Source organism: Musca autumnalis, unplaced genomic scaffold (assembly GCF_047663935.1).
Source record: "Musca autumnalis isolate F117 unplaced genomic scaffold, ASM4766393v1 scaffold_5, whole genome shotgun sequence".
NCBI lineage: Eukaryota > Metazoa > Arthropoda > Insecta > Diptera > Muscidae > Musca > Musca autumnalis.
Window position 1 is genome coordinate 174910046 of NW_027412088.1, and position 13802 is coordinate 174923847.

General features: G+C 35.1%; 2 protein-coding genes across 3 annotated transcripts in view; one reads left to right on the forward strand and one right to left on the reverse strand.

Moving 5' to 3' along the window:
• Positions 1-13802, forward strand: part of LOC141404970 (uncharacterized) — a 1496028-nt gene that overhangs the window by 572237 nt on the left and 909989 nt on the right. The gene's annotated exons all lie outside the window — the stretch shown is intronic.
• On the reverse strand, positions 12423-13263 carry LOC141405885 (general odorant-binding protein 57c-like). Its single transcript, XM_073990751.1, has 2 exons — positions 13123-13263; positions 12423-12870 (listed from the first exon to the last, which is right to left on the reverse strand). The coding sequence occupies exons 1-2, from the start codon at positions 13180-13182 to the stop codon at positions 12526-12528; spliced, it is 405 nt and encodes a 134-aa protein (XP_073846852.1). The 5' UTR covers positions 13183-13263; the 3' UTR covers positions 12423-12525.

A 13802-nucleotide genomic window follows, 5' to 3' on the forward strand; every position in this document is an offset into this window, starting at 1 on the left:
GTGGAGTGCTTGACAGTCTCAAAGGGTTACTATCACTACTATCACTCTTCTATCGTACGGCTTACTTTGATTGAGTCTTCGACTAATATGTGTAGAGATGGCGTGTAGCGCAGTTGTTGTGCTGCTTGCGAATCTCATGTTATTGATCGGCAACTAGACAGTTATTTCTGATGCTGGGGTCTTTGTTACGGGCGACTAAAGCGAAATTGGTCTGCACGATTCACCTATGCTGGCATCCTTGCGAGGCTTCAGTAGCTGGTATATTTTCCAGACTTCGGGAACGATGTGTGTGACTAGCGACAGGTTGAGAACTTTATTGAGATACTTGACATTCGGCCGTCCAGCTGTTGCAGTGTAAGCACCGCCGCTACTCGCAACATAGTTTAATTCCTCCGCAACTGATTGATTGATTCATCTTACAAAAGGTTTTTCAGTTCCCATCACCAGTACAGATTTCGACATGGACTCTAACTGCAAATTACTATTTCGTGAATTTTATTTTACGAACATTTGGAAATGTAGGGATCTACAAATCGACTTGTAGAGCAGGGCTCTCTAGAGCAGACAATGAAACTTTTATAATACCAAAGATTGCAGTCCGACTCTATTTTTTGCTCAATGATTGCAACGTGAGCGATACACTCAGATGATAGCGTCAGAAACGCCTGAAGAATATGAAGCCAGGTTAACAAAACAACGGGAGCGATACACACAGATGTGTGTTGCCTTTAATACTATCATGGGCTTCTACAATACATAAAATGCAGGCCAGCACTGTGGATCACGCAGTCGTATACTTAGGTGCGAAACTATTTGAAGAAGGTCAAGCCTACGTGGCTCTTAGAAGAGTAAGATCTTTGCAGGGACTACGTATAGAGGAGTTGGGCTGCAATAAACTAACGGGCAAGAAACCTTGCAATATTGAAGCATTAAATGAATTAAACAGAATGCGAAATAAAAACTAAAAACTAGAAAATAAAAATAGGTAAAACAACTTTTTAAGTTAAACGGTTTTATGTTAAACATACATTGCAATGTTTGAGATAAATGTACTAAAAACCAAAAAATAATAAAATAGATACAGTCGTGGGAATTATAAACATATGCATAGACTAGACTAAAATAAAACCGTGGGGCACGTCAATAGTCTAAAAATTATCTACTTAATGTGCGATAGAAGAATCGTTTAATTCGTCGTTAGGCAGTTGGCCCGCAGACGGTGAGGAAATTACTTACTATTTTCTTGCTCATGGAAATTCCAATAGTTATACACTCCATGTAAATAAAAGAGATGTTTCAACTAGTTTATCGTTGGACATTCACACTGCTGGCTGGAATCGTTTCACTGCTCGTAGTTTGTCTTTAATCGACAAAGTACTACACGCTCACCACTATGAAACCCTAAAACTCGCTTATAATCGAGCTTGCTAGCTTGTTTCCACATTCTAGCCCTACTTATCACACGTCCATCGTTGTCGGTTGAACAACTGCCTAATTATAGTGTAACATTACAAAACAAACATTTTAATCAACGATTGTAGACAACACTGTGCAACATTTTTAAGGTGATCTTGTGCAAACAATTCGAATTGAGAATTTTTTGAAAATACAGACCCAAACGACAAGAAACCCTAGTTGGGTTTTGTTGTGTCAGATCCAGCTCGGATTTTATGGCCCCATCTAAACCTGGTTAAATATTGAGTTTTGAAAGAAATTCAGGGCTATATCTCTGAAACCAATGCGAATCTTCTTCTGACCTCTAAAGCAAATTTGTAGATAAGAACAAGAATAAAATATTTGGAGAAATAATGAACTCGAAAAACTACATTAATTGCCTCAAATTTCAAAATATATGCAAAAATTCCACAATTTTTATACATTTCACACCGTATCTCCACAACCGTTAATTTTTTCTGAATATTTTCTTTCGCAAAAATATTCCCTGGAATGTAATACACAACTCTTCAGAACATGTCATTGTTGTAAAATGCCTCTATGCCTCTATTTTCAGTACATTTTTCAACGACCATTTAATAAAAATGTCAATAATGTAGTGAAATCCGAAATGCGAGAATAAACTGTTGGTGTGAACTGTGTTTGAAATACGTGTTGTAAAAGATATGATACAAAATACCGCTGAAACAACATGAAGTAAGCATTTTAGAGTTTCAGAATATTCTAAAGAATTGTTGAAAACATTATTTGGAAGATTTTTGCAAAAGTTTACTTGGTTCAACTCTCAATAATTTAGCCGATACTGACCAGAATATCAGCAATTATGTAAAATTTTCTACATTTTGTAGATTTTGATGCCCTAGATGGAGTTTTTCCTATATGGTCTGTTCAAAGGATAAGTTCTACTAGTTCAGGGCTACAATATTGCCTACGACAGCAAGGCCAAATTCCTAATCGTTTCTGAGATGAAGGCCCTATAAATGCAAAAAAGTGTAATTTTAGCCCGGTTTAGATGCGGCCATAAAATACGAACTGGATCTGACAGGACAAAACCCTACTAGGGTTTTTGTAGTCTAAATATGTACTATCAAAAAATGCACACTAGAAGTTGTTTGCATTTTCAGTGTTGCATAGTGAAATTGACGTGCCCCACGGCTTTATTTTAGTCGAGTCTATGCATATGTTTATAATTCCCACGACTGTATCTATTTTATTATTTTTTGGTTTTTAGTACATTTATCTCAAACATTGCAATGTATGTTTAACATAAAACCGTTTAACTTAAAAAGTTTTTTACCTATTTTTATTTTATTGAAAGACAAAAGAACAACAAACACATAGGTACATACAAAATTCCAAAGAAATACATAACACATTTTAATAAAAGAAAAACTGATAGAAATAATTTGTAAATATTCACACTTTTAAAAAGGAAAAATATATAGAAACTTAGTTGAACGCTTCTCCTTAGTTGTGAAATAAAACAAATTGTCCTCATAGTTGAAATCATCAGCGGGTAATCGGCATCTAGAATCAAATGATTATGTAATGTAATAAATAAATATGGATATGCCATATTTCAAATATACATAAGTATGTATGTAATTACCAAAATATTAAATGCGATTTCTTCTTTGTCCAATAAAATAATTCCATTCAACTTTCCGATTCAGTTATAAAATGTATTGGGCATTTAATTTACTAAAAAGCACAATTTCTTTAAGAAAACACAAAACACTGATTTATTCACTCACTTTACCGTCTTGACTCTACAAAGGCATCTAAAACACTGAAGAAAGAAAAAAAATATAATTCATATCATTTCTTCTTTTCTTCTTCGCTGCTAAGTTGGTTAACAACAACAAAAGCTAAGTTGGTTAACAACAACAAAACTAGAAACACACGAGTTTGACGCATACATGCCACCAAAGCCCCCTTCTTCGCTTCTACGTCTTATATTTTACAATACACACAACTCTTCATTATAAAACAGCATTCCGCAGCCGCGAGAGCACTGTTATTACTCTCGTTGACAAACACCCTCTCTCCACCCTTGAAAAAAATGTTCTAACATAAAAAATACGATTTACCCAAACATATCAAATTGAGATATGTTATAAAATGTTGCAAACATATATTTGTTTGGACCCAAACATATTATGTTTGGATCCAAACATATATTTGTTTGCAATCGCTCCCAAACATATATTTGTTTGGATCCAAACATATTTCTAACATAATTTTTTCTGCGTGTAGATAAGTTTCGAATATGGAATACGTCGGTCCAGGCCTCGGTGATCTCACACACAAAGTTTAAAAAAATTTCACAAAAGTGCAGTTTAAGACTAGCGATTGGATCGTTTTGAAGGTTTTTTTTGCAGGTAGACTTCGTGGCTCGTATTACGACGAAATAAATTTTTCCGGTGGCATGTTCAGACCTCCTAAAACAGTATACCAAATGCTCTTAAAAACCCCCTATCTGGCTGTACAAACAAAAATTACTGAGGTGCACTTAGGAATTAAGTATTCGATTTAGACGAAACCTCTATAGGTAATTTGGCCTGTTTTTGAGACAAAAATTAATAGCGGTGGTAACGAACAAAGTTCTGTGTTCCCAAAGAATTTTTCTTAATATTTGTACACACATTCAACTTCATAAAACGACCGCAATAATAACGAACAAAAATTGTCACCTCGCGAGTTGAATTTTTACAATTTGTTAGAATTTACAAGCCCGCTTTTAAGCACAGGTGGATTACGACGAATTTAAGCACTGTTTCCAATATTTTAATATATGATATTTAAAAAGTAGTAGTAAGAATTTTACAGATGAACACGTTTATAACGAACAAATGTTCTTGTTCCTACCCCTTATTCTCGTTTTACCTATTTTATTCGTTTCAACCCATGAACGCGGTTAAAACAACAACAACAAGTAAAAAAGCGTTAAGTTCGGCCGGGCCGAACATTTTATTCCCTCCACCAAAAATATTCTGAAGTAAAACGGAATAATTATATTCTTTCCTGTCCACAATTTTAGGCGGAGATATTTTGTGACCACTGATACTTAAATAAGTTAAAAAAGCATAAAAAATGTATTCAATCGGTAGGGGACCTTATATGGGGCTATATCAAAGTGCAAATCGGGAGGTAAAGTTATATAGGGGGATATACCTAAACATGGACCTATGTTGACGATTTTTAGTGGAGATATTTTGCGACCACTGGGAACCCCAAAGCACTGGCAACCCCAAATTACAGATAGTTCGGTGAAAAAATGTAGTTAAAATCCACAAAATACCGAAGGTTCCGTTATATGGGGGCTCTACCTAAACATGGAACTATGTTGAAAGTTTTTGGTGGAGATATTTTGTAATTATTAGGAACCTCAACTGTAAAAATTACAGGTAGTTCGATCAAAAATTTTAGCTAAAATATATATATGGGAGCTATATGGGAGCTATACCAAAACATGGACTTATGTTGACGGCTTTTAGTGGATATACTGTGTGACCACTGAGAACCCAAAACCTGAAATTACAGATAATTCGGTAATAAAATTTAGTTAAAATCCACAAAATACCGAAAATCGGGAGGTACCGTTATATGGGGGCTATACCAAAAAGTGTTCCGATATAGCCCATCTTCGAACTTGAACCTGCCTATAGAAAAAAGACGCTCGGGTGCAAAAATTTAGCGCTCTAGCTCAATTATAGCGAACGTTAGAGTGATTACAACAGATGGACAGACGGACATGGCTAGATCGTCTTAGAATTTTATCCTGATCAAGAATATATACTTTATATGGTCGCAAATGATTAGTTCGATGTGCTACAAACAGAAAGACAAAGACAAACTTAATATACCCTCTATACTATGGTGGAAGGTATACAAAACGGTTATAATAACCTAAACTATTTATCCGCGAAAAGATTTTTATAAACATTGATGTGTCTAAAATATTGATTCGCGAAGAGATCTTTATAAATATTATTTTTTTTAAAGGACCAAATAAAATAATTAACAACCAGTAAGGAAAGATCATAGTCGGGCGGTGCAGACAATTTGATACCCTACACCACTGTGAATATGTAAAATATAGGAGATATATATATCAATTTGAACTAATTTCTACATAATATGGTACACTTATTACTAATCAAAATTCCGTCACACATTTCAAATTTCATCAAAATTGGATAGATCGGAAGAAAATATATATGGGAGGTATATCTGAATTGAATTCGATATTATTTGGCAAACTTATTTCTAGACCGAATTCAGTCACACATTCCAAAATCGGACGTATATACAGTGTTGCCGAATTTGACGATTTATCATCATTTTGACGATTTTTTGGCCCAAAATTGAAAAATGACGATTTGACGATTTTTTGGTCCAAAAAGGACGATTTTTCACTTAAGCCAGAAATGCATGAAATAAAAGACGATAACTACATTTTGACAAAAATTTCCTAAAGATTTTAAGGAAAACAATGTTCCAAGACGGACGGAGTGGCTATATTTAGGCACATATCTGGAATACAGGTATTTTCATAGTTTTTGCCCCACATTCAAATTACATCAGCTGAAAATTTTCGTTTAGTTTTGTTAATGGATGAAAATCTTCCTTGAAAAGTTTTCGAGATAAACTATTAATTGTAACTATTTTGTTGTAAAAAATATGAGTCCAGCTTTATTAACTTCCTATTAATGCCCCCTTTGAACTGTCAGCCAGTTTTGAATGACAATTTTTATCGATTTCCGACTGCCCAACAACCAAAATGTACGTGTACCGACAAACATGGGCGCGGTCACACTGTCAAGAATGTGTATGTGTACCCAGCTTTACCATGCTGCATTACTGCAAACTCGATAACCATAGGAAACTATCATCTACTGAGTGCTGTTTATACCCTCAGCCTTTAGGCTAAAGAGGGTATTTACACTTCGATACGACCAAAAATGTGCCTCATCGTAATAATGGTTTTAGACCCCAAGTATGTTTGTACGATATCCGTTTCAGACAATTTTGAGTAGATCTAGCAATGTCCGTCCGTCTGTCTGTCTGTCTGTCCGTCTGTCTGGCTGGCTGGTGCGCACGATAACTCTCGAACGGATCAATCGATTCGGTTCTAATTTTGGGTATCGAATTATTTTGTCCAGATTCGATTTAAGTTCGAAGATGGGCCATATAGGTCCACTCCTTCAGGTACCTCCCCCACAAATGTTCAAAAATTGTCGCAAAACTTGTGCGCACGATAACTCTTGTAGGGAATAACCGATTTGATCCATACTTTGCACATCGTTTAATTTCTACCAAACTTAGATGAGGTTTCAATATGGACTCAATCGGTCCACTCCTTCGGGTACCTCCCACACAAAATTTCGGAAAAGTTCAGTTTAGGACCTGGTCTCGAATCGCTTTGATTTTTGTTTACGTAAGTTGTATTCGCTGTCCTCTATACGACGCTGTAAGTTTCATTAGGGGCAAGTCCATACTTCCTGAGGAAATAGCCTGAAAGTTACAAAAAGCCCTATGACACCGTGTGTAATGGTTGAAGCGCAAAATAACCCTCGAACGGATCTGCCGATTCGGTCCAAAATTTGGCTTTCGTAATATTTTGTCCAAACTTAGTTCAAGTTCAAAGATGGATTATATCGGTCCACTCCTTCCGGTACCTCCCCCACAAAAGTTCGAAAATGTTCGGAAAATTTGTGCGTACGATAACTCTTGAAGGAAGTTACCGATTTGGTCATTACTTTGCACATTATGAAATTTATACCAGACTTAGATGAGGTTCCAATATGGACTCATTCGGTAAACTCCTTCGAGTACCTCCCACACAAAATTTCGGAAAAGTTCAGTTTAGGACCTGCTAACGAATCGCCTTGGTTTTTGTTGTAACATCTTGTATTCACAGTCCCCTATACGAAGGTACAAGTTTCCTTAGGGGCAAGTCCATACTTCCTGAAAAATAGCCTGAAAGTTGCAAAAAAAAAACCCCAATGACACCGTGTGGGGTGGTTGGAGCGCACGATAACTCTAGAACGGATCTGCCGATTCGGTCCAAAATTTGGCCTTAATAATATTTTGTCCAAACATAGTTTAAGTTCGAAGATAAGCCATGTCGGTCCACTCCTTCAGGTACCTCCCCCACAAAAGTTCAAAAATGTTCGGAAAAATTGTTCGTACGGTAACTCTAGAAGGTAGTGGCCGAATTGGACCATACTTTACACATCCTAATATATCTACCAGATATAGATGAGGTTCAAATATGGACTATATTTGTCTACTCCATCCGGTGGCCCCCACACAAAATTTCGGATAAGTTCACTTTAATACCTGATATCGAATCACTTTGATTTTTGTTGAAGCAACTTGCATTCGCTGCCTCATTTACGATGATAAAAGTTTTTTCAAGGGCAAGTCCATACTTCTTAAGCAAACAGCCCGAAGGGTGTAAAAACCACCTATGGCACCATATGTAGTGGCTGAAGATCCATTCTTTTTAGTATCTCCTCCGTAAAACTTTTGATCTTTTACCCTAATCAACTTTTTTGTCGACTCAAACGCCCAACATTTGTAAACCCCTCTAAATACATACGTTTTTGGGAAAAAATTGTTTCAATATACACAGGCTGAGGGTATATTTCTGTCGGCAAAGCCGACTGATACTTTTTTACTTGTTTTATAGGGTATTTAAGTGATATTGGGTTAGATTTATTGATGTGGGTTGTATATCTTAAAAAAAAAAACTTATTTATGTATGTAAAGCTCAAAAAATTGCGGGGATATCGATAGATAGGGCTCTTTATCACTCTAGCCTGCGAAAAACATAATATCGCTGTAAACAGGGCCACTAAGAAAACCTTAAGTAAAAATGCGCAAAGGATCCTCGAACCACACAAAAATGTCGAACATTTGTGTTGGTGGTACCATAATGATTGGACAGATATGGCTAAAATTTGAGCATAAACTAAGTTTCGACAATATCTAGAGATCCAAAGTTTGGACAAAATCGGTTGCTACGTCTATTAAAAAACGCGCGTACCATTTTAGCGAATATTTTCAAACTTTTGTGGGGGAGGTAGCGGAAGGGGTGGACCACCTTCGAATTTCATCTAATATTACAATATCCAAAGTGTGGCGAACGCAGTATTCGGTTCGAACCCTCAGCCAATACATATTGTGTCTTAGGGTTTTTTTTAGAACTTTCGTGCTGTTTTCTCAAGAAGTATGCATTTGCCTCTGAAAAAACTTTTACTGCCGTAATTGAGGCAGCGATTGCCAGTTGCTTCAACAAAAATCAAAGTGATTCGAGAGCAGGTCTTAAAATGAATTTATCCAAAATTTTGTGTGGGAGGTACTCGAAGGAGTATGACCAAAGTATGACCAAATCTTTCGCTGCCATCAAGAGTTACACAATTTTCCGAACATTTTTGAACTTTTGTGGAGGAAGTGCCTGAAGGAGTGGACCGATATGGCTTAACTTGGAACTTAAACTATGTTTGCACAAAATATTACGAAGGTCACAACAAAAAAAAGGTGATTCGATAGCAGGCCCTAAACTGAACTTTTCCGAAATTTTGTGTACGGGGTACCCGAAGCAGTAGACCTACAATATATGATATAAGAGAAGTCTTACTTGTCCGCTTTGGAATTTTGGGATTTTTTTTTGTTTCGTTAAAATATGGCAACACTTATTAAGCCGGACACCTTTCAATTATTTTTCTTTTTTCATTTTTAATAATCATTGAAACTTGCGGTGTTTTATATTTGATTATTGTTATTTTTATTTTTACAAATTTAATTACACCATCCTCTTCCACCTCCTTCATGGAAACAGCTGTCGCAACAAGCTAAACAAAAACCAAAGTGTAATTATAAAATTAAAATTACAGCAAATTATATTTCAAATTTTATAAAAGCCCAGCAATGTAATGTTTAAAATCAAATCATTGAGATTTTTTGCAAAGTACAGGTAATACGGTTTCAGCATGCATATATTCGAAATTGTGTGCTATTTTGGTAGCTGGAGGGGTAAATACAATTATTGTTTTTTTTTTTTTTTAACAAGATAAACCATCAAAATACGTTTCGTTTTTAGTTCCATCATCATCACTCCGATCAACATCATCATGAATGTCTGCAGAAACACAATATGAACGACGATGATTTCAAAGAAATGACGGATATTTTGAGTAGAGTACCCTCGGATATGGATAATCGTTACAAATGCTATATGCATTGTATGACACAAAATCGTGGCTATTTAAATGATGCTGGAAAAATTATTATTGAGAAATATAAAGAAGAAAATTTACCGCAACATCATATTGAAATATTTGAAGAATGCAGGACCGAACATGATGCCATAGAAGGTGGATGTGATTATGTTTTCACAGTTACCCGGTGCGCATTGGAAGTCATCAGAACGAATGCATAAATGTTGTGGTTTTTAGAATAAAGAAATATAATAGATAGACAAATAATAAACATAAAAAATTCAATTTTTTAAAAATCCACACCCAAATGTATCCCAAAGTCCTCTAAAAATTATTTTAAAAAACAACGCCTAAAAGTATCCCAAAGGCAAATAATTTTTTTTTTAAATCAACACCCAAATGAATCCCAAAGTCCTCTAAAAATTATTTTAAAAATCCACGCCTAAAAGTATCCCAAAGTCCTCTAAAAATTATTTTAAGAATCTACGGCAAAAAGTGTCCCAAAGGCCACTAAAAACTCTTTTAAAAATCCATGCCGAAAGGTATCCCAAAGGCCTCTAAAATTCTCCACGCCTAAAGGTATCCCAAAGGCCTCTAAAAATTCTTTTAAAAATCCACGCCTAAAGATTTACCAAAGGCCTCTAAAAATTCTTTTGAAAATCCTCTACTAAAGGTATCCCAAATGCCTCTAAAAATTCTTTTAAAAATCCGCGCCTAAAGGTTTCCCAAAAGCCTCTAAAAATTCATTTAAAAATCCATGCTTAAAGGTATCCCAAAGGTCTACAAATTTTTTTTTTTAAATCCACACCTAAAGGTATCCCATAGGCCTTTAAAAACGCATTTAAAAATCCATGTCTAAAGGTATCCCAAAGGCCTCTAAAAATTCTTTTAAAAATCCATGCCTAAAGGTATCCCAAAGGCCTCTAAAAATTCTTTTAAAAATCCACGCCTAAAGGTATATCAGAGGCCTCTAAAAATTCTTTTAAAAATCCACGCCTAAAGGTATATCAGAGGCCTCTAAAAATTCTTTTAAAAATCCACGCATAAAGGTATATCAGAGGCCTCTAAAAATTCTTTTAAAAATCCACGCCTAAAGGTATCCCAAAGGCCTCTAAAAATTATTTTAAAAATCCCCGCCTAAAGGTATCCCAAAGGCCTCTAAAAATTCTTTTAAAAATAAACGCCTAAAGGTATCCCAAAAGCGTCTAAAAATGCAAAAATCCACGCCTAAAGATATATCAGAGGCCTCTGAAAATTCTTTTAAAAATCCACGCCTATAGACATATCAGAGGCGTCTGAAAATGCATTTAAAAATCCACGCCTAAAGGTATCCCAAAGGCGTCTGAAAATGCATTTAAAAATCCACGCCTAAAGGTATCCCAAAGGCGTCTGAAAATGCATTTAAAAATCCACGCCTAAAGGTATCCCAAAGGCCTCTTAAAATTCTTTTAAAAATCCACGCCTAAAGATTTACCAAAGGCCTCTAAAAATTCTTTTGAAAATCCTCTACTAAAGGTATCCCAAATGCCTCTAAAAATTCTTTTAAGAATCCACGGCAAAAGGTGTCCCAAAAGCCACTAAAAAATCCACGCCAAAAGGTATCCCACAGGCCTAAAGGTCCCTAATAATTCTTGCAAAAAACCACGCCTAAAGGCATACCAAAAACCTCTACATTTTTTTTAAAATTCCACGCCTAAAGTTGTACCAATGTCCTCTAAATATTCTTTTAAAAATCCAAGCCTAAAGGTATCCCAAAGGCTTCTAAAAATGCATTTAAAAATCCATGCCTAAAGATATCCCAAAGGCCTCTAAAAATTCTTTTAAAAATCCATGTCTAAAGGTATCCCAAAGGCCTCTAAAAATTCTTTTAAAAATCCACGCCTAAAGGTATATCAGAGGCCTCTAAAAATTCTTTTAAAAATCCACGCCTAAAGGTATATCAGAGGCCTCTAAAAATTCTTTTAAAAATCCACGCCTAAAGGTATATCAGAGGCCTCTAAAAATTCTTTTAAAAATCCACGCCTAAAGGTATATCAGAGGCCTCTAAAAATTCTTTTAAAAATCCACGCCTAAAGGTTTATCAGAGGCCTCTAAAAATTCTTTTAAAAATCCACGCCTAAAGGTTTATCAGAGGCATCTAAAAATTCTTTTAAAAATCCACGCCTAAAGGTATCCCAAAGCCTCTAAAAATTATTTTAAAAATCCACGCCAAAAGGTATATCAAAGGCCTCTGAAAATTCTTTTAAAAATCCTCGCCTAAAGGTACCTCAAAGGTCTCTAAAAATTCTTTTAAAACTCCATGCCTAAAGGTATATCAGAGGCCTCTAAAAATGCATTTAAAAATCCATGCCTAAAGGTATCCCAAAGGCCTCTAAAAATTATTTTAAAAATCCACGCCAAAAGGTATATCAGAGGCCTCTGAAAATTCTTTTAAAAATCCTCGCCTAAAGGTATTCCAAAGGCCTCTAAAAATTCTTTTAAAAATCCACGCCTAAAGGTATCCCAAACGCCACTAAAAATTCTTTTAAGAATCCACGCCTAAAGGTATCCCAAAGGCCTCTAAAAATTCTCTTAAAAATCTACGCCTAAAGGTTTCCCAAAGGCCTCTAAAAATTTAAATCTCACTTTGAGCTGAAATAGGGAATTTCAAAGATTATTTTTAAAACTGATCAGAAAAATAATAGTGAACATTTTGAGAATTTAGTTTAAAGACCCCTTTAAGCAAAAAATCATGAATTATTTCAGTATATGTTTTAACATCCTAAACCACGTCCATCTTTATTACCACAGTTCTATTGATCTGCCTTAATACAAAAACAAAGTTTTCCTTTAATATAATTTTCTAACCCTGATAGTTCACTTCATCTATAACACAGGTGGTTACTTTAAAGGCATAATCACACTTATCAGTTATGTTGTCAAGTTCTTCTTTACACTTCTTGGCAGCCTCCACGGCCCTTTCGATCATACCGTCATCTTTTTCCAATGCCTCAATATTCAATTTCCCATTTTCATCTAAATGACCCCAACTGACCAGCATACAATGGGTGTAGCATTTAAAACGGGTATCCACTTCAATCGAATTATCAGTTAAGGCTTCCTCTCTCATCGTACCGAATTCATCTTCAGAAATTTCAGATTGTTGAAGACACTTGGCATGCTGCTCAGCATCATCATCGGCTGAAGTCTGAAAAGTTATTAAGAAATGTATGTAGCTTGGGTTATGCAAAGTTTGAAGGTGTAAAGCAGTTGTTATTGTTAGTCCAAATTGGAACTTCATGGGGAAGTATAACGCTGAGGACATCATATCCACTTTTCTAGAACTTCACTTTGTATCTTTTGCTGTGTTTAAAATAGGCGTTGTTCTGAACTTTATCTTCTAGTTCGATCTAAGTGTTGAAATGATAGTTTTTTTTTTTTTTTGTTTTTTAATTCTTACCTCTAGAGCGAACAATGTGATAACAGCAATGCCAGCAAACACAATATTCAGCAAATTCATAATGATAGGTTTACGCTCAATGTTCTACTTTTGCTATGGTGTCGAGTGAACTTCACGGTTTTTATAGGAGTTGAATAAAGCTTTTAATTACCACATTGCATGCTGTTGCAATTCAATTTTATTTGAATGATAACATTTTCATTAAAATGTCACTTTTCATGTTAATAAAATAATTAAAATTATTTAAACAAAAAGGAAAAAAATTAAAAACAAAATCAGGAAGTATTTTTGAGAAGATTAAAAATTATAACGCTCTCACAATGACAAAGCAGTGGGAACAAAAATTTGAGGGGTATCATAATGATCACATTAATGAAAAATAGTAGATAGACAAATAATAAACATACAAAATGCACGCATAGTAGTATCCCAAAGACATCTAAAAATTATTTTAAAAATCCACGCCTAAAAGCATCCCAAAGGCCTTTAAAAATTCTTTTAAAAATCCACGCCTAAAGGTATATCAGAGGCCTTTAAAAATTCTTTTAAAAATCCACGCCTAAAGGTATATCAGAGGCCTTTAAAAATTCTTTTAAAAATCCACGCCTAAAGGTATATCAGAGGCCTTTAAAAATTCTTTTAAAAATCCACGCCTAAAGGTATATCAGAGGCCTTTAAAA

Excerpts from the sequence above, each read along its gene's own strand:
- LOC141405885 (XM_073990751.1), bottom strand. The coding sequence starts at position 13,182 with ATGAATTTGCTGAATATTGTGTTTGCTGGCATTGCTGTTATCACATTG. Across the intron at positions 12,871-13,122 it reads TCACATTGTTCGCTCTAGAG|ACTTCAGCCGATGATGATGC; the intron begins GTAAGAATTAAA and ends ATAACTTTTCAG.